The sequence below is a fragment of the Nasonia vitripennis genome, chromosome 1 (assembly GCF_009193385.2).
Source record: "Nasonia vitripennis strain AsymCx chromosome 1, Nvit_psr_1.1, whole genome shotgun sequence".
In the NCBI taxonomy this organism is placed as follows: domain Eukaryota; kingdom Metazoa; phylum Arthropoda; class Insecta; order Hymenoptera; family Pteromalidae; genus Nasonia; species Nasonia vitripennis.
Genome location: NC_045757.1, coordinates 3,878,116 through 3,897,150, shown reverse-complemented (window position 1 = coordinate 3,897,150; position 19,035 = coordinate 3,878,116). Strand labels below are relative to the sequence as shown.

The 19,035-nt window shown below is 44.1% G+C and overlaps 3 protein-coding genes across 12 annotated transcripts in view; 1 reads left to right on the top strand and 2 right to left on the bottom strand.

Moving 5' to 3' along the window:
* LOC100123986 overlaps nucleotides 1-1,410 on the bottom strand; it is a 35,616-nt gene extending 34,206 nt beyond the window's left edge. For 3 of the 5 annotated variants that reach the window (XM_031922179.2, XM_031922183.2, XM_031922182.2), the window contains exons 1-3: nucleotides 1,285-1,410; nucleotides 803-1,157; nucleotides 51-339 (exon numbers count right to left, since the gene is read on the bottom strand). The gene's annotated coding sequence lies outside the window, so the exon portion shown is untranslated. Of the gene's footprint in view, nucleotides 1-50; nucleotides 616-707; nucleotides 1,158-1,284 lie in introns of all 5 variants that reach the window. The other 2 variants (XM_032596981.1, XM_031922181.2) reach the window with 2 other exon arrangements.
* A 91-nt stretch (nucleotides 1,411-1,501) lies between these two features.
* On the top strand, nucleotides 1,502-3,934 carry LOC100123983 (E3 ubiquitin-protein ligase RING1). Its single transcript, XM_003425547.5, has 4 exons — nucleotides 1,502-1,840; nucleotides 2,066-2,510; nucleotides 2,591-2,887; nucleotides 2,968-3,934. The coding sequence occupies exons 1-4, from the start codon at nucleotides 1,598-1,600 to the stop codon at nucleotides 3,186-3,188; spliced, it is 1,206 nt and encodes a 401-aa protein (XP_003425595.1). The 5' UTR covers nucleotides 1,502-1,597; the 3' UTR covers nucleotides 3,189-3,934.
* A 271-nt stretch (nucleotides 3,935-4,205) lies between these two features.
* LOC100123981 (synaptic vesicle glycoprotein 2B) lies at nucleotides 4,206-18,766 on the bottom strand. Of its 6 annotated transcripts, XM_032597011.1 has the most exons (12): nucleotides 18,477-18,764; nucleotides 17,814-18,079; nucleotides 17,490-17,734; nucleotides 10,593-10,683; nucleotides 9,960-10,221; nucleotides 8,750-8,806; nucleotides 7,426-7,750; nucleotides 7,210-7,331; nucleotides 6,881-7,119; nucleotides 6,343-6,793; nucleotides 6,082-6,241; nucleotides 4,206-5,702 (listed from the first exon to the last, which is right to left on the bottom strand). In XM_032597011.1, the coding sequence occupies exons 5-12, from the start codon at nucleotides 9,961-9,963 to the stop codon at nucleotides 5,519-5,521; spliced, it is 1,542 nt and encodes a 513-aa protein (XP_032452902.1). In that variant the 5' UTR covers nucleotides 9,964-10,221; nucleotides 10,593-10,683; nucleotides 17,490-17,734; nucleotides 17,814-18,079; nucleotides 18,477-18,764; the 3' UTR covers nucleotides 4,206-5,518. The 6 variants fall into 6 exon arrangements, with proteins under 6 accessions (XP_032452902.1, XP_032452897.1, XP_032452894.1 ...); XM_032597006.1 differs by lacking the exon at nucleotides 17,490-17,734 and having other exon boundaries at nucleotides 10,593-10,751; XM_032597003.1 differs by lacking the exon at nucleotides 17,490-17,734.
* Between the last annotated feature and the right edge of the window lie 269 nt (nucleotides 18,767-19,035).

The window sequence follows — 19,035 nt, the reverse complement described above, 5'->3', positions numbered from 1 at the left end:
AATTTACGATGTGCAATTCAATAGCGATCCTCCTTTCCACTATTACCTACCTCTGCAACATTACATTATCGGCAATAAAACGTGTTCCCGCGCGTTACAAAAAAAAAAAAAAAATGTTGGCGCGTATAACGGGCCGATATACTGTAATTCTTCTGTGCGTATATATGCAAAGTGAGTGGGAGGAGGCATGTGTATGTAGCTTGATTCCCTTGCGCTCTTCCGCGGTGCGGAGGCTGTTGTGCGAGGTCGTGGCCGATGCGCTTCGGGATGGATGAGATGCAACAACCTCTTTCCTTACTTTCATCACGATGCGTGTAATCCTTTTCTGGAATTGCGATGCTGGAATGCGAAAAAAATTCATTACTCGCGTACCTATAAACTGCATTATCTTTTCGTTTGCAACGAATTAAACAATTATTTAAGCGATTCAATAATTTCTTTGGAAAGTCAATGCGGAATCCATCCAAAGATGTGAAATAAATTTGCAAGTATACAGCAGAGATATAGTGCCTAGAAAGCTAAAATCTCTTTCACAAACTACTGCCAATACACTTCCAGCACAGATATAAAACGCTCAAAATTGTTCACTGCAACAACTAGAAAGTTGTCCGACTCCTGTAAATACATAAAAAAAAAACGATTATAAAAATCGAAACACATAAGTATATACATACACCATCCAAAAAAATACAAGAATGATTAATTACCGCGTTTCCACGAACGAGTCGCCCCGTTAGCCAGAAATCACGTTACGGCACCTTCTCCCCGCATGTGTATACCTCCGCCTCTGCTCATTACGTACTTGTGCGGATTCCTTGGGCTTATTGTGCGGCTCCTCTCGGCGAGTAATGGCAATTTAGAAAGAATTATCGGCCGATCGTATCCTTCTGAGATCCGCAGTCGAGTTGAAACGACGAATAAGTACATCTGTATGATTTCGTACAAGAAAGTTTCAGTTCCGTGGAATCGTAATGTGGAATAACGTTATTTATCTGTAGCTTTTGTGCGTGACTAGATGCAATAGCCGGTTAAAAATTGTATGTTATTAGAGCTTCCAACGGAGAGTTTTCCAACGGAAATGCCGATTATTTTTAGTTCGATGCTCTGTGCTATTATGGTAGTATACATCTGCGTGTGGATTTGCGAGAAAAACTAACCTAGAAATGCATTTTTTAACGTTTTTAACTCTTGAAAAATTCTCTAATACATAATTCTATTATATTTTGCGTTAAAAAAAAATGTAAACAAATACGTTTATCAATAGCATAAACAAGCTTTACTTACCGTTGGCCTTTCCAACGATCAACCGCCTCCGCTGTAAAGCCCCAAAAATCTAATCTCAACAATCTAATCGATCATCCGCAAAACCAAAACACATGAAAAACACTGAAATTCGCCCAAAAAATGCACACAACACTGCAGCGGTCAGCGGTGCGTGCCGCTCGAACTGGCGCATGCGCAGAACGACTCAATGCTCTGATCCGCCTCACGCCGTCACAACACTATATACAACAGACCACTCGAGAGTCGAGGCGCTCGAGGCGGCTATAGGCTAGTCTTCGTCGTTCCGCCGCTGCAACATCGCAGCAGTGTCAACATGGCGTCGACGGAGCAGGTCGGCCTCAACAAGACCTGGGAACTGTCCCTGTACGAGCTACACCGGACGCCCCAGGATGCCATCACCGACAACACCGAGATTGCGGTCAGTCCCCGGAGTCTGCACTCCGAGCTCATGTGTCCTATCTGTCTGGATATGCTCAAGAAGACCATGACCACCAAGGAGTGCCTGCACCGCTTCTGCTCGGACTGTATCATTACCGCCCTCAGGAGCGGCAACAAGGTCTGCTCTGCGTCATTTTCTCCTAAAAATGCTCACTTTTGTCGTGCGGTTTTCGCGTTTGGTTAGTTTTTTGTGCTTGTACTTTGATGCGGGGGGAGAGTCGGAGTTTGAGGTTAGCTGCTGCATGGAAGCGAGCTTTTGTTTACTAATTTTCGTTAGGACTTGTGGGTGTGATTTGGAAGATTCTCGTTTGTGTGAAACTAATTTGAATGTTTGTGATTTCAGGAATGCCCAACGTGCAGAAAGAAGCTTGTGTCAAAACGTTCTCTCAGGCCGGATCCAAATTTTGACCTGTTAATTTCCAAAATCTATCCGAGCAGAGATGAATACGAAGCACATCAGGAGCGTGTCTTGGCTAAGCTTAATAATTCACACTCGCAAGCAGCTCTTGTCAACTCCATCACAGAGGGAATCAAGCTGCAAAGTCAGAACAGGCCACAGCGTTCCAGAAAGAATGCCAACGAGCCCGAAAATACCAACAACACAGCATCCTATAATAATACACCCAATGTGAGTGCACCGACCACGCCAAATCCTGCTGTGATAGCAGCCAACCAGAGCGACTCCTCTCAAGGTGCAATCGGTCAGTCAAGCAATGGAGGAAGCCGGGAAAACCACTCTACGACTTCTAATGGTGTACCTCAGCCTTCAATCAGTCCTGCAGTGTCTGGTAAATCTCATGAAATGCAGATTTCTACATGATTTAGTTCTTTACTAGCTATATCTAATTTAATATTAATTCTTGATTAGGTACAACCTCCAGAAACTCAACAACGCCTTCCCCAGTACCGTCAAATCCAAAACCAGCAAAAAGACAAAAAAGCCTACAGAATTCAGAGAATGATTCCTCTAGTGCGGAAGCTGAAACTGGTGGCAATGATTCCATGGTCGATACTGAGGGGGAAGGATCTAGTGAACCTCTGATGCTGAATGAAATAGAATTAGTGTTTAAACCACATCCCACAGAAATGGCAGGTGATAATTCTCTCATTAAGGCGCTAAAGGAAAACAGCATTAGATATATCAAAACAACAGCGAATGCTACAGGTAATTTTCAAGATTTCAAACCTATTCGTATTTAAAGTTTCATAAAATATAAAATCAATACAATAATCATATCGTTTCAGTGGACCATTTGAGTAAATATCTGGCGATGAGACTGACATTGGACTTAGATACGGAGCTTCTCTCAGAATCCGACAGATTACTGAACTTTTGTATTTACATTGCACCAACCACGGGACAGTTAGTGGTTCTAAGCGGCTCGCAGACGCTTCGCCAGGTGAAAGACAAATTTTGGCGAGTTAATCGACCATTAGAAATGTACTACTCATGGAAGAAAACCTAGGGAAGGGTTCGTAAGCCTCAGGTGGATAGCGGTTAGACGCGTTTCACAAAATTTTTCAGCGGTCGAAACTCCAGTAGCAGCAGATTTTATCTCACAGTAATGCTGTGGAAAACTAAAGATTTATTTGATTTCACGCGCAGGCTGAAACTATTCGTCTTATTATTCAAGTGCTCGGAAATTTGAATCCTTTAATCAATTTTGGTATTTATTGAGATACCAATACTACACTTAGAGCCCAAGCTGCATGAAACGTTGGAAAGTATATTCGAATAATTTAAACGCAAAACAGTATTGATCTATTCTTGTGTACATCGTAGCACTTGAATAATTAAACGTCAATAGTTGCATAGTCTCAGCCTCGCTATATTCATTTTCTATTCACTAATGAATGTGTGTGCGTGTATATGTTTACTGTGCATATGTCAATATGTTGAAAAATGATTTAGGGTCTTCGACTAGCTGTCAGTGTAAATGGACTCTAAACGAGCGTGACTTTAAGTCAAAGTCAGACTTCGACATACGAATGAATTTTTTTGAAGTTGACAAAGTATCATATTGTAAATAGCAAATCACGGAAAATTCTGCTTTATGCATTTTATCTGAGAATCAATTTTTTCGCAAAATCTTTTTGAAACAGCATTGCAATCGTCAAATGTAGCGACACTTTTTGACAAGCGTATTTTCTTAATTTAGATGGACTGTAAGCGTAAAAATGATTTGAATAGATCAATTTTTGAAAAACAGAACTTGTTTTTTCTTGAATAGCTTATTTTTACTTTGTAGTGATTTTAGTTTACTATAGCGTATCGTATATATAATTATATACATCAGATTTTATTTTTATTTTCACCAATGAATTACATAATTTTGATCTTTATGAATATTTTATTTGCTCCGAGCCTCAAATCCATTTACATTGCAAATTAATTGTTTTTATTTAACGTTTAATTATTTTATATTTTGTTTTCACAAATAAGATTGGAGGGATGATTACAGGAAAAAAATTACACAAACATATTCAGTAAATAAATCGAAATTTATTTTAAATTCATATTTTTATTTTAACCCTAACATTTCTAATAAATTATAAGATAAATCAAAATCCTCGGTCAACAATCGTGACTTCGGATCAACTCGATTATACGCCTATAAAACATGTACACAAGGTAAAACTCGACGGTTTTGGCAGTATCAATGCTTCTCTCGAGTGTGTAAAATAGAAGCTCGAATAAACAAGAGCGTTGATACGGCCAAGACCGCAAAGCTTTTCTCATATGCTCGAAATAATTTAACTAAAAAGCGACACTTGACAAACTTAACGCGATATACATGATATATACGAATATATTCGTATACAATTAGGTACCTCGAAAGCGTATTTAGCGAACGTAACTATATATGTGTATATAATGTATAATATTTACGTATACATATGTTCTCTCTAAACTTCGGTATAATGACAATAACAGCTTAGAATATTTATACAGAGAAATAACAATAACAATGCGGCTATACTGAGAGTAATCACTATAACAAATACGTCGAGATCGAACTTCTCTTATCGTGCATAACATACGCGATGCGCTTTCTCGGCGTCGAGAAAGCGACGAAAAAAAAAAATAAGCGAAAAATAAATATAGTATGGTGTATTTACAAAGTTTTAGAACAAATTTGACGTCGGATCGAAAGTCATTGGGAAAAAATTATCAACTTTCGTCCGACGCTCGTGGCTTAGCATTTCTTTTTGTGCGTTATATGATATTTCAAAATTTCTAAGCACTTATACATCGACAAGCTTAAAATACATAATGTTCGATTATTGCTTGGATCGATCGTTCGTCGACTGAACGTAGTCTCAATGCATATCGTCAAAAAGTCACTCCTTCGCCTACAACATAATCCTAAGCGTTCGTACTGTACACAATTTCGTAAAAAGGCAAAGTTTCGAATAAAAAAACCATTCAGTCGACGATCGATCGATCACCCCCTAAAACTATACACATGCGCGTCAAGACACTTCGTAAAATAATTGCGTCTTTCCTCGCACTCAAGGCACTTAAGTGATTAAAAGGAAAAACAAAAATCAACGATACATATATGGAGATAATAACAGTAATCTTCTCATCGAACGAAACGCCGTCGTTTACGCGTTCGACTACTCGTAATAATAATAATCTAAAGCGTATAACACTCGGTAATAATAAAACGATTATCACATCGTGAATACTCGTCGGGAAACGCGGCCACTCGGTTATGTAAATTAATTAAAAAGCACGTTACTTTTTTTCTTTTTCTTGTTGATATAACGAGTGACCGCAAGATCTGCGCGTCTAGTCAAGGGTGTCCTTGCCAGTTTTGGGCAGGAAGATGGATAGGAAGCCGCAGGCGAAGAGGAAGGCGGCGAACAGGGCGACCGGCACGACGCAGGCCAGGTCGATCAGGTATCCGAAGACGAGGTTACCCACCAGTGCACCCAAACGGCCCATTGTCAGCGAGAGCGCAGCTGCCATTACCCTGGAAAAATGGAGAAAATTTGTTAAGCGATTAAGGGGCTACGTGTTACCGACGGTCGGTAATCTAGTTTTTTAAGAATGAGCAAAACAATTCGATGCCGCACGTCGTAAACCTCGCAACTCCATCAGAATGTCAACAGAATTGCCGAACCGTAGGCCGCTTCGAATCGCGTCACATCGCGCAAACGAGTCTCCGGCCAAGAGAGTAATTTTCTGCTCTGGCACGAGCCAAAGGCCGCCTGTGACTCTCTCGCCGGAAGCCAAAAATAAAATTTTCCGAACTCTGCACCGGCGCGCGCGTCACGCGCGGATGATGTTGCGACAGTCCGAGTCTACACTGCGTGTTCGCGAACGATTTTATAAGAGGAAAGACGACTCACCTGAGGTTGGTCGGGAACATGTCGACGATGACGCAGTAGACCAAGGAGATTCCGAGGGAGGTCAGGGCCTCGAAAATGCACGAGAGGACGAGGTTCTGGTTGGCGTTGGTCACGTAGTAGAAGCCAACCGTTACACCGCCGGAGACCATCAGTGACAGGACTGGAGAGAAAAACGAAGAAAAGTGTTAATCATTCATATGCGATAAGCTAGAATTTTATATGCGTTAAAAAAAAAAAAAAATGAAGAAGAAGAATACTTACTGAGGAAGAATTTGGCGCCGAGCTTGTGAACGAAGAGAGGCAGAACGATGGAGCCCGGTACGCAGGCAAGACCAATGTAGACCGTGTGAAGATAAACGGAAGAGGCGATGGTGGTCTCGCAGCCGTAGGGGTCTTGGATGGTGGAGTTGTTGGACTCGTCGAGAGCCGAGACGATGCAGACCGAGGTCGACTCGCCCGGGTGCATCTCCTCGAAGTCCTCGAATCTGGTGAATAACTCGGGGAACCAGACCATGAGGGTGTAATAGCTGCTGGTCAGTCCAAACTGGATACCGCAGGCCAGCAGAGTGTTCTTTAAGTAGGGCGGCTTGCACAGCGCCTTTGTCAGATCCCAAACTTCCGCTACCAGGACCTTCAGGTCCTTACGCTTGTGTAGTTTCAGAGCTCGCGTGCTCTTGTCCTTCGAGTTAGGCTTCTCCTGCAGAGATTTTATCTGGAAGCAGAGCGACGTGATCGTTAAGATACGCAATCTCAATGGTTGTTGCATCATGTGACGCATCATCTGACCTGTAATACTAACCGGATAGGAGTCAGGATCGTTGCCGGTGTTCTGGGCGTAGATGTACTTGAATACCTCGAGGGCGGCTTCGGTCTCGCCGCACTCCAGGAGGAACTTGGGACTCTCGGGGAAGGCGAACAGCCAGAGTCCGAGCATCAGCGAAGGCAGGGCGCACAGGGCCACGAAGAGATTCCACGACTTGAAGTCGAAGCCCGACGTCTGGTACGACAGGTCCAGTGGCACTATCAGCCAGGCGATTACTGAAATCACGTGAAAATCACGTGATGCACTCATCTCTCACGCGTATTCTTGAAGCTTACGTTTGAAGAGTATTTAAGGATGTGACTTACGTGGCAGTACGATAACTCCGACGGTCCAGAACATCTCCATCCAGCAGAGAATCTTCTCGCGTTGCTTGGTCGGCTGGAACTCGCCCAGGTAAGGGAAGACGATTCCCATGGCACCGGTCACCCTGTACACGAGAACGTCAAATTTCGGTAAAGTAAGGTCGAAAACGAAGAGCTTTGCGCGTACAAAGTAAGTTTTAGAAGATGTAATATACTCACGCGAAACCGTTGAAGAAACGGAAGACCAGGAAAACCCAGAAATACTGAACGAAGGACGATAGTATACCGACGATACCGTCCATAAGTAGGGTGGCTATGAGGACGATCTTCCGACCTTTGGTGTCGGCGAGGCATCCCCATATGTACGAACCGATGACCATACCCAACATCGGCGCTGCTGTCAACCAGCCTTTAGACGTTGAGTCCATCTCTAGGTCGCATTGGGCAGCCGGCAGAACGAACGAGAGTATCGTCACGCCTATGGCGGTGTCCATGTAGATGAGGCCGCTGATCGCCAGCAGCATGTAGTGGAACTTTCCAAAACCTGCAGACAGATAACGCGGCGATTGTTATAATATTTTTTTGGCTCGCTTAAAAACATGTCCGCGAAGGAGAGAGAAACGAAATCGGCGGAGAATTAAAATTCCTTCAGCGCGATAAGGGTGTGGGTTGCGCAAGAGAGGGGGCTGTTATTATTAGCTCCAAATGACAAAAGAAAAGAGACTTTCGATGGTGCACACCTTAGTCATCAGCGGCTACAATTACGTACCGTTTAAAAAAAGTTTATCATAGCAACGGGAGCGAGTAGCGCGTATCGCGGATGCTTCAAGATCCCGATCGCGATCTTCTCTTATCGCCGACTTTTATGGACAAATATTTGCTATGCAAAGCCAGCCGACGATGATTGAATTGCGCTGATAAAGACGTCAGCGGGCATGTACCTGTCGCGAATTATTCCCGTTGCGTCGTTTCTTCTTTTCTTTGGAAATCGGTATCGCGATCGGTTATTTCCTACTTAGGGAGGATTCAAGGTAATGGACGCTAGTACGTTTCGAAGCTTTATTTTGAAGATAATTCAGCTTTAAAAATTAACTCAGACAACACTCGAGACTCGAGAGCTGCGATAATCCGTGTAAACGTAATCAACGTTAACGATACCGATAATTAAAGTTACGGTAGCCTTTTCAAGCAAGTGCCTCGTAAAAATGTCAAAAATCTTATCGTTTACGATCGATCTCGAAAAGAACGAAAATAGTCCTATCTTAAAATCAATGATCTCTTAGCTGTAAAAAAAAAACTCGCTCCGCGCAAAAGTTTCCGCGTAACAATAACAAGGCAGGAAAGATTCTCCGGTACAATATCGATCGATCGGATCTCTCATCGCATAGTTAAAGGTCGTCGCCTGCACGTGTGCGACGCGATCGTTTCCGCAATTTGGCAGATACGATACAATTCGTGTATTTTCGGAGCCTCTCGATAATAATAACATTGATATATAATCAAAGGGATTAACCGATCACGTGATGACATTATGCGGACTTACCTGTCACGGTGATGGCATGCTCGAAGTCGGCACCTCCGTCTGCCAGAAAGTCGAGCCCTGTAATCATGAAAAAAAAAATCCAAAATTCAAATATCAAGCAAAATAATTCAATGCTCACGCTAAACACCTGACGGCATAGTCACGCGTTAACGATTTTTCAAAAAAGGTCGTACGCTCCTAATTAGGAAAAAAAAAAGTCGCCTCGATAACAATAAGCCAGCTCTCGGTAAAATCCATTAAAGTCGCGAAGGCGATGTCGCAATAGCGATTGAAGAAAACTCGGAAAAACGAAAGGGAAAGATTCGCGAGTGGGGGGAAAAAAAAAATTCAATAACAGCTCGACTAAGTCGCGGCACGATGAGTCACAAAGCGATATTATTTCTGAAAAGTCTCGCGATAATTGTTATTGCAATAATTAACGCCGCGCAACTCGTATACAGCATCAAGTAGTTCATACGAGTTAGCGTCAATTGGCTTCTGTTTGCAAAAGCCAACATCGCTGTTTGCAGCGTCAACACATAGCCGTGGATTTCGTGCGATAATGAAGCTATATAGAGAAAGAGAGAATAGAGCAGTGTGCTGTATATGCAGGCTCATTTTCATTTCTCGAACGTTCGCCCGCGTGCATCGTCGCGAACGTTCTCGAAGCCATGTGTGATTTGTTAATTTTTTTTTTTTTTTTTTTTGCTCAATTTTTGCAGTAACGATATCGAAAGAGGAGACGCAGCGACGGCTTGAATTACGATTGATTTTTTTTTTTAATCGGTCAGAACTGTGTGCATTATCTGGTGTTTGGAATTGTTAGTCGAGTAAATATAAAAAAAAAAAGTTGCGCGCTTATGGTTTCGATAAAGCGCGCGAGTTTCAGGTCGCGCCTGATAAAAGAGTTGATGAATTACTAGCTTTTATTTTTAATTTATTGCACAATGTCGATTGAAATCGAATAGATTCGCGCGTTGCGCGAGAATAAAGGAGCTCTCTCGAAGCTTTGTCTATATACGTTTGAATATAATTCGTCATCTCTTGTCGAATGGTACCAATCATCGTGATTAAGATTCTGGGATTTCCAACTTTCTCATTCGTATTGCGCGATATGGCTTTCGGTATACTGGACTAATTAATTTCGCGTAAAAATTCGATTAGCCATTAAAAGCGCCGATAGAATACGCATTCGACTGCGATTTGAATGAAAAAAATGACAAAAACTCACCCATTTTGAGATCCCTTTACGTCGAAGTATCCCGTGGTAAAGAAACGATCCTGGTCGAAGAGATCCGCGAGTTCGCGCGGGCAGATCAGTTCCCTGGAGCTTTGTTCCTCTGCAGCCTCTTTGGCGTTGCTCCTCTTGGCTCTTCGTTCTCGTAGTCTTCGGCGCGTGGCGCGCACTGCGTTCATTGGTGGCCGCGGTCTCGCGACTTGATCTTGTCCCTTGAAAGCTGCACTCGTGGCTCTGCCCCGATATCCGCGCGCACCTAACGTGTATATGCACAACTCTCACTCAACTGACCAAAACTGCAGCCGATGATGCTTGTATGTGTGTGCGTGTGTGTGATTGTCGCGCGTTGACTTGTCAACGACTACTGAGGTGGCAGGCCGCGCATCAGCGCCTTAAAACCCTCCGAGAGATAAGGCCCGATCGCGTTCCCTCTCTTTCTCTCTCTCTCTCTCTCTCTCTCTCGCTTCGCCTGCTGCCGCTGCTTTCCTGTAGGTATAGCTGCGAGAGCGAGAGAGCCTGACTCAGCGCTCGGCGTTTTGTTTGTTTCGGAGAGCCGCGACGAGAGGGAGAGATTAAGACGTTTACAGGTTTTTGAGACACGGGCCTTATCAGCTGCCAGCGTATTACCTTGCCGATCTCTCGTGTACACCGGTTTGAGGGACGTGCGGAAAGTGCGTGAACGGCTGGTGACGATAGAGACGGTTGAACGTGTTGTCCTCTGTGGAGATGAAAAGTTTTAATCGATCGCAAAACTCGATTGTGGAAGGTAGCGATGAAGGAGGAAGTCTAAAAATAAAGCAATTTAATTAGCCACACGTCCGATGCTTCCTCAGATCGCTAAGGATCAAGAGCTTAACGACCGATCGGGGCTGTTGTGCCTTATCGCCCGTAGGCGAACGCAATCGGTAAGAGATCGTTATCGCGTTCGTCGATCGAAAATAAAACTCGAGACAAATAATAGATCCATCGGCAGGTCGCGGCACGTGTTTCGACGAAAGTTCACGGTTTTCCAGAGCTGCCGAGTTAATCCAGGTATCGGTAATGATCGGTATCGCTATAAATCTTTATTATTAGCGACCTATATTGCTCGGAGATTAATTTATTATTGGAATGTGCTTGCGCCAGTTTTTCATCGTCTTCGCATAAAGCATCACCGCAAATCGGTTAAATTCCCTATACTCCACAACGATTTGCGCGCCAAATTCAAAACACTCAACCGATCTCCCAATATTAATTCCAATCGCGATCGTTCGAACGCGATCAAAACCGATGGGCGAATTCAAAAACCCCATAAATAACAAGTAGAAAGTCCGTCCGCGAGAAACGGTCGCATCAGTGGAGTACGACTCGTTTCGATCAGACGCGCGCCTCATCCCCACTATATCCTCGAAGCACTACTCGGCGCATCGCATCGCATCATCATCGCACAAAATCCAGATCGCGCCCGATCTTTCTCCTTACACGCGGTTCGAACTCGCTCGTTTGACTCCTTTTTTTTTCTCTCCTCGAGGGTCGTTAATTTTCGCGCGTTCGCCTTTGTCTGCGTCGTCGCGTGCGAAGAGTTTATTGCTTTGCGCGAGAGTAATTAGTATATTCGAGAAGCGACTCGTTTTTCGAATTCGAGTAACCGAAGCGTGCGTGTGAATCGCGAGAAAAATCGGCAAACGCAGCGAACAAACTCGCTGATATAGTAACGAGAATAAGCGTCAACTCGTTCAGGTGTTTCCGGGTAAGCTCATCATAGCGGCAGCTTCCACCGTCTCCCGCAAGCTTATCCCATCAGCTCTTACGCAACAAGGCGGCAACTTGAACTCGTTCTCCGCTCGTACGGCCTTAACCTTGGGTTTTCGTTCGAGGCGTCGTTGCGTCAGGCATTATGCAGCTGCTCTCACATATGAGCGCATCTATGCAAATGAGAGCTCGAGCGTCGGGTGTGTGCGACGTTATAGGCACATTTACGTTTCCTTTGTTTTTTGGGGGATTTCTGTGATGGCTAAAATTAGCTCGGAATTCGCCGCGACCTTGGAGAAAAGTTCCTCGAAAAACGATCCGTCTATTATTTCACCCGTCGCACGTGTTTTAGAACACAGAGTCTCTGAAATATTGTGCCCTATTTTCTTTCGCACCTCATCGAGTATACGTCGATTTCGCAAATCAAATCAAATCTGCGCACAGATAACGGCTCGCACGCGTTCTATTGTAGAGGTGTCGAAAGAGTAGAAAGAGAGAACTTCACGCACAATTTTTTTTCTCTCTTTTATCTCCTGGACTTTCCGCGTCTCTCGCGAGAGTTTCGTAATGTGGACTGATGTACCGTCAATTGGTGCAGTATAACATGACGTTAAACTCTGAGTCACGAAGCAAAGCTTTGGGGAAACTCGCTTCTCTTTATCGGCGATTGTTTTCGTACGGCGCGAGCGATGAGCTGATTAACGTCAATTTGACGCGTTTTACGTAGCGCTACACTCGATTTCTCGGATTGTCAATCCCGCGTACAGAGACGCGATTCATAAGTATTTAGATTTTATCACTCGCGTTATGTCTTCTCGAACAATCGAGCCTCGTTAAAGACCTCCGCTTTGATGAAGACTATCCGATTTCTCATCAGGGCGACACTCGATACGATTCGATCATCGACCGGTACTCGATTGACCGTCGTCCTGTCTCTCTTTCGCTTTCGAGCCAAGATGTATAGAAAGTATCCGATGCGCGTGTCGTTGATTGTATATCGAAATTTCACGATTCTACCGGCGACTTGCGCAACGAGAAACTTGCGCGCGCGCGCGCGCGCGCACGGAGACAATCCAAATATTTGCCGTCGTCGCCGAGAACGATGACGGCGACGATGATGAACGAATCAATCGACTCTCGATTATTATTCGCGCGTAGGAAAATTACGGGAATATTTTTCCCAAAGAGTTTGGCCTGATGGATCGTCGATTGTTTTTCACTGGTTTACGAGTGTGCTATTATCGATTGTTTCAAAGGCTGAGATTCAGCAGCGATGAGAGATCGGGGAGATGGTCTGCCAAGAAGCGTTTGCTTAAATTGGCGAGTGTGTTTTCGCGTTGATTTATTGTTTAAGCGCATAGCCGGGGCGTGAGTCAATGGCACGCACGGCTTGTGTTGATGCGATGTGTACCTATATATATATATATATATATATAACGCTTGTTTTCCTTTACGCGCCGTGTCAGCGTGAGTTTCCGCTCTTTATTCGAGCTGACTTTCCGCTCGGCGTTGTCTGCTTTCCATTTGAAAAATCGTCTCAATTTCAGCGAAACATAGAAGAACGGAAAAACGAGCCCAACTCATAATGACTCGACGATCGGCGTAAGCCTCTTCTCCCTCGTCACATTACGCTATATTACACTCGCTGATAAGCGGCCTCCTACGTCATGGCATTTACGATACATATTCCCCTCCCCGAAAAATCATTCCACCACACTCTCCGTAAATCAATTCCTCGCGCGCACCTTATCAACAAAAGCAAAACGACTAAATCAATCAACCGATATTCGTACGCCCTTCTCTCTTCGGTAACACAGACGGTACATAGTCGCAATAAGTATACACGCCTGCTCTGATGCTGATTTATGCGGGTGTGTACGGCACAGAGTCGAGAGACGCTGAAGGACGAGATGCGACGAAGTTTCTGTGACGAGGCTGTGCTGCAGCCTAGAAAAAGCTCCGATAGCGCGCTAATTCGTGCTTTTTCTTAAGCTTCTCCCAACAGTCGGGCGTTTTTTTTTTTTTTTTTTTTTCTCATAGCGCTTAAATGACGAAACTATATACGAGATTTTACCAGTGACCTACTTGCGCGTCATTATGATGTATACGTACCTGCGTACGGATTTGTAAATGTTTGGACAGCGAGTCGTGTTTGAATTGGAGTTAATAAAGAGGTTTTATTAAAATGTTGACAGTTGTTTTTTCGCGTTACTGTCCCCGCCCTCGACGAAAAAAAAAACACGCGGTTTACCTCGTCGACGACTCGTGTGTGATTCAAGCGATAAATCTTTCTGAGCGATATATTTTTGCTTTATTCCTCAAAAGTGACGTCGTGAGTATGGACGAGAGAGGAGACAGATAGAGAGAAAAGTCGACGTCAGATGATTACATACGCGAGAGAAAACAATAACCGCTGCGTGCGTGTTTACGAAAAAATCCTCGAGTATTTATAATAGAGCTGTATATCACTCCGTAATCGTGTTATGTACCGCTGATTCTTGCGCCATGAGCTTTTATTGCTTATATGTATATATTAACACAAAGGCTTATGGTTTTCTTCTTTATTTTCCATTTCAATTTTGAATATTGCCTGGCGACGTTGTCTTAATAGACGCTTACCCTAATGCAATTAAATATCTCCAATCAAATCTAACACTCGACTCGAGCTAGATTTATTTATCGCTCAATAACCGATTGAATCCGAATCGTGCGATCGATTAACGCTACCGAGTCTATTTTCACGCTTTTAACGACTTGTTTTCGCACTCGTGCTTCTGTATCAAACCCGAAAAAAAAAATAAATAAATAAAACAACTTTATCTCTTCCTCCCCCAAACTTGAGTTTTCGAGACGAAACCTTAAAAATTCGCACAAAGATAACAATCAGCCTCCGTAATCAACTAAAGACAAATATAACGCTTCACTATGAAATCCCTCCCCGAAACAAGGAAGAAGAAGAAGAAGAGGCTGAAGCTCTCGAAAGGCGCGAAAGCATACGAATTAGGCCTCAAGGTTAATCTCGCGCGCTGAGCTCTCTTGGATGAGGCACTCAATGAAATTGGCAACGAGCGACAAACGTTCCGCGACGGGAGAAAGAGCCGCTTCTGCACTTGTTTGCTCGCCCGCTTACGAGCGCACGCGCGCGAGTGTCAATATTTAACGCGAAACATAATGGCCCGTGAGGAAAATCGACGGCGCCTGTAATAGTGTGCATCTTCGCGTCGCTTTGATTATTCTTATTATTTGCTTTTATTTTGTTGTTATTGACGATGATTTTTTTTCGGTTAAAAGCTCGCTTCTTTTTTCTTTTCCTGGCAGCTTCATCTTTTAATTTTATTATTTCATTTTCACTCGTGTAAATGTACTGCTTTGTGTAAGCGATTCGTGAAATTAAGAATTTACCTCATATCCACGACTTTTCCGAATCATTTCACTACCGATCCAATTTCATCCTCTCGATTACCCTCTATCTTTATACCAAATATTTGCACGTGCTTATATACATATCATACGAAACGGCATTACACAAGTGCTGCTTAACGCCTCGATATGCGTAATAACGACTCGACAGCGCGGAACAACAAATCTCTCGCTTCGACCTTCCAGCGCTCTCTCGAAAATCGACCTTTTTCTTTCATCGATTCCGCATATAACTGGGATACAAAAGAGACCAAACGCGCGTATACAGGAAACTATACGAGATAAGAGAGCCGAAGGGTACGACCTACAAATTCGCATTGAAACAAGCATAGCGTTGCGGACAAAGACACAAGCGCTCGTGTGCGTGTGTGTGTGTGTATCTCTGGATCTCGCTTTTAACGGTCAAGCTATTTCGGGCCACAAGACTTCTTTTCTTTTTATTGCACTTATGGCAATTTTACGGGCCGTCGTCAAATCTCGCTCGACACGACTCTGAGGTCGTCCTCTGAAGAAACTTATTATACACGCTTTTTCAAAACATCGGACGACGCACAATCTCTCTCCGACAAAGTTCAGCTGATTTATGCCTCTAATCAAAATTTACACCTCGTCTAACATACAAGCTCTTCTCCTTTTTTTTCGCTCATCCGGAGGTCGAATATGCATAATCGTTAATACACGTTACGTCCGATATCGCATCGGATTCGCGACACAAAGCCCCAGCGCGCGCGCGAAGCTGAATATAATTTATTGTATACCGTGAATTGCGAAAGAGAAATATTTGACTCTCGATTTTACAAGAAACAATATCATCGTGCGTCGTAAAGCGATAAAAAGAGCTGCGCAAGCTAGCTTGTTAACAAAAGAATCAGAGCAGTGTTTGAGCCGCAAACGTCATGCACGTGAATCGTTTGAAAACTGCCTTATATTATCACGGAGAGGCATAAATCCAACGAAAGTAAGACACGACGTCGAGCTCTCGTACACACGAGTGAATTATTAATTCGGTGACGAGGTTCGAGGAAAGATGAGAAGCTGAGAGTGATTATGCGAGGCGCAAAATTTGTTTTCAAGTTTAGACGCGCGACTACGGCGCTTCGTATATAAAAGAAAAAGTCGATTTTTGGCCGCTGGCCAGACGGCGACAAAGAGTGTATTGCATACACCTTCTTCTTTTTTTTTTTTTTTCGAAAAGTGTATTTTTAAAGTTTTCTCGATTGGTTCCCGTCTGTCTCTTTCGAAGGTGAAGGAACTTTTTGGCCTTTTTTTTTTTCGTTCTCGTCGTTATATAAGCGCAACTGCGAGGATTATCGCGATTTTCGCGCGTACTTAGAACCCGGCGAAAAATCGGTAAGGTGATAAGCCTCGAATTTCATTGACGAGATCTAATAATAAGCTCCGATAACGAGCTACGCATTACCGAAAAAGTCGAGGAAGCGCAAATTAATCGTTTATCGTAAATTAATCGTTTATCCGCGTCGCGATACCGCGCGAGGGATTTCGGAAAAGCGAATATTATATATATATTTAGATCGATAAGGCGTCCATACGTTACGGAGAAACGCGTGCGTCGAGTGGCTTTTATTATTGAGTTTATTTTCGCCGCGTTTCGAGTGTAATTTTACGCGAAGCTTATCTCGTATCTTCGCAAACAAGTGGCTATTGTCCGTTGCACTTGTTGCCTTGCGCGCGAGGGTCGTCGCACCGATAAGGAACTATGTGCGCCGATTGCTCGTGGACAAGGAAATCGTGTCGTGATGAGACTATTTTTTATTGCAAAATAGTAATATTATTGATTTAGATCGTAAAATTTTCCTAAGGAGATCGGCACGATAAAAAGATAACAATAACAGTCGGGTGGAGTAGTCGAGTACGTTATATGTATATATAGAGGATGGCAGACAATAATACAAGCGCTAAAAAAGTTCCCCTGCGCGCGCGCGCGCGCGGCGCTGTGTATATAAATATAAAGTATTCCAGCGAGGCACGTGACACATCGCGAAGCGACGGCCACTTGAATAATCGGTAGCGTTGCGCGATCACTTATGTGCCGTTATCTATAGACACGGGTATATTATTGTTATCCAATTATCAGGGCGTAGTATAGCTTTTAATTAGTTTGTCTAACTATTATTAGAGTAGACGTAATTAAATACGCCGAAATTGATTTATTTGGTGAAAGTCACGCGTCGAGGCGAAGGAGAGAAAAGAAGAAAAAAATAAGCCCGAAAGAATTCAGCGGACGCATCGGCGAAAGCTTCGAAAACAAAAACAAAGCTCGATTATACACCCAACGCATCGGCAAATTGGATTAAGCGATCAACGCACCGTAAATCAATCGAGCTCTGAAACTCGAAGAAAAAAAAGACTCACTTTCAGTTCTCTACGCGATAAATCTCGCCTGCGATGATAATCCGAACAGCCGGTCGTACTTTTCCTTAGACGAGCTCACATCGGCTCTTATCGGCATCGCGCACACACTCGACTTTGGCACGCGATTACGAGGATGGACAGCAGCCAGACGGCTCGTCGCGCGCTATTACCGGCGCTTGTTTTCCTCCGTATATGCCGTGTGTTTTCGCGCTTTTGGCACTGCGACTTTTGGCTTTTTCGGTATTCTATCGGGTATCGTTATGATCGTTATGTCAGAGTATCGTTAAGGGGCGGAACAAAGGGGTCTCCGTGCGTTCTACTCACCAGCAGCGAAGAAGCTCTCACTCCATGGAACTGTCTTGGTCCTCTCAACGAAGCTTCCGCTTGAACCTGAACCGCTTGCGCTCGATTTCTCCGCGGCACGAGCGAAGTGTCATGGTTTTCCCCGATCTAACCTCCTCTTGCACTCTCGTCCTCGGAGTATTCGCTGTTAACGATCCTCTAATCTCTAAACAACAGCTTCGATGAGACTGGCACGCGCGACTCGTCGGACCTTTCCATTGCTGCAGCTGCGCTGTCTACAGAGACACCTGCCAAGCATAGAGACGCATCGAATCCGGTATTAATCGGTGGACTTGTTCACCGGTATTTATAGAAATCGGTTGCGACAACCGCTCGCGTTTGTCGGATCTCGATCCGTTGAGGAGGAGAGAAGAAAGTTCATTGTATCGACGGACGATCGGCTGCCAAGATGGAATCGATTTACGTATTATTATCCAACCGATCGGCGCTAGAAAAATCGGCAAGCTTCGCGATAATTCACGGGATTAAGTCGTCCGGGGAGTTACTACACGCGCGTCGAGTGCATTCTATCAATAAACGACCTTCGGCTTTATAATTACTTTCCTCGACATTGACATTTCACCCGAAAGCGCAAGTTCAGCCAACGTTCTCTCTCGGTAGAAATTTCACAACTCTCAGACTCACCTCCGCTCGAACGACGCAAGCTTCTCGCCTCTTCCACTTCCGAAACTCTCCTTCTTCTCCGGATTATCGATATAATAAGCAGCAATAAACAATCGAAAACAGCCTTACGTAATAATCGTCGCACTCAACCGATCTTCCGCGCGCGCATCGGCTGTACGATCCCTCTGAGAGAGAGAGAGAGAGAGAGAAAAAAACGTCGTGCACACTATAAGCACGTCCGCCGCGGCCAAAGCAAAGCTCAGCTGTGCTTGTGCGTCGACGTCGTCTCGGTCGCGAGAGCGTTACTGCACTACCTATAGCCCCGACGACCAGCCGAAAGGGGTCTTCAAAATTGGCAAGTCAACTTTCGAACGCGTATATAGGTGTACCTATACACACACATGCATGCGAGAGAGCGCGACGACGCCAGCAGCGGATGCTTTGTTTTACGGCCGGCCTACTCTGTGTCCGAGCTGATTTTACGTGGCTGTTTTGACTGGCCGGTGGCAGTAAACTGATTTGTTTTTCGGTGTTTTCTTCGTGCGAGCTATAGTTCAGCCTCGAGTTCATATATATATAT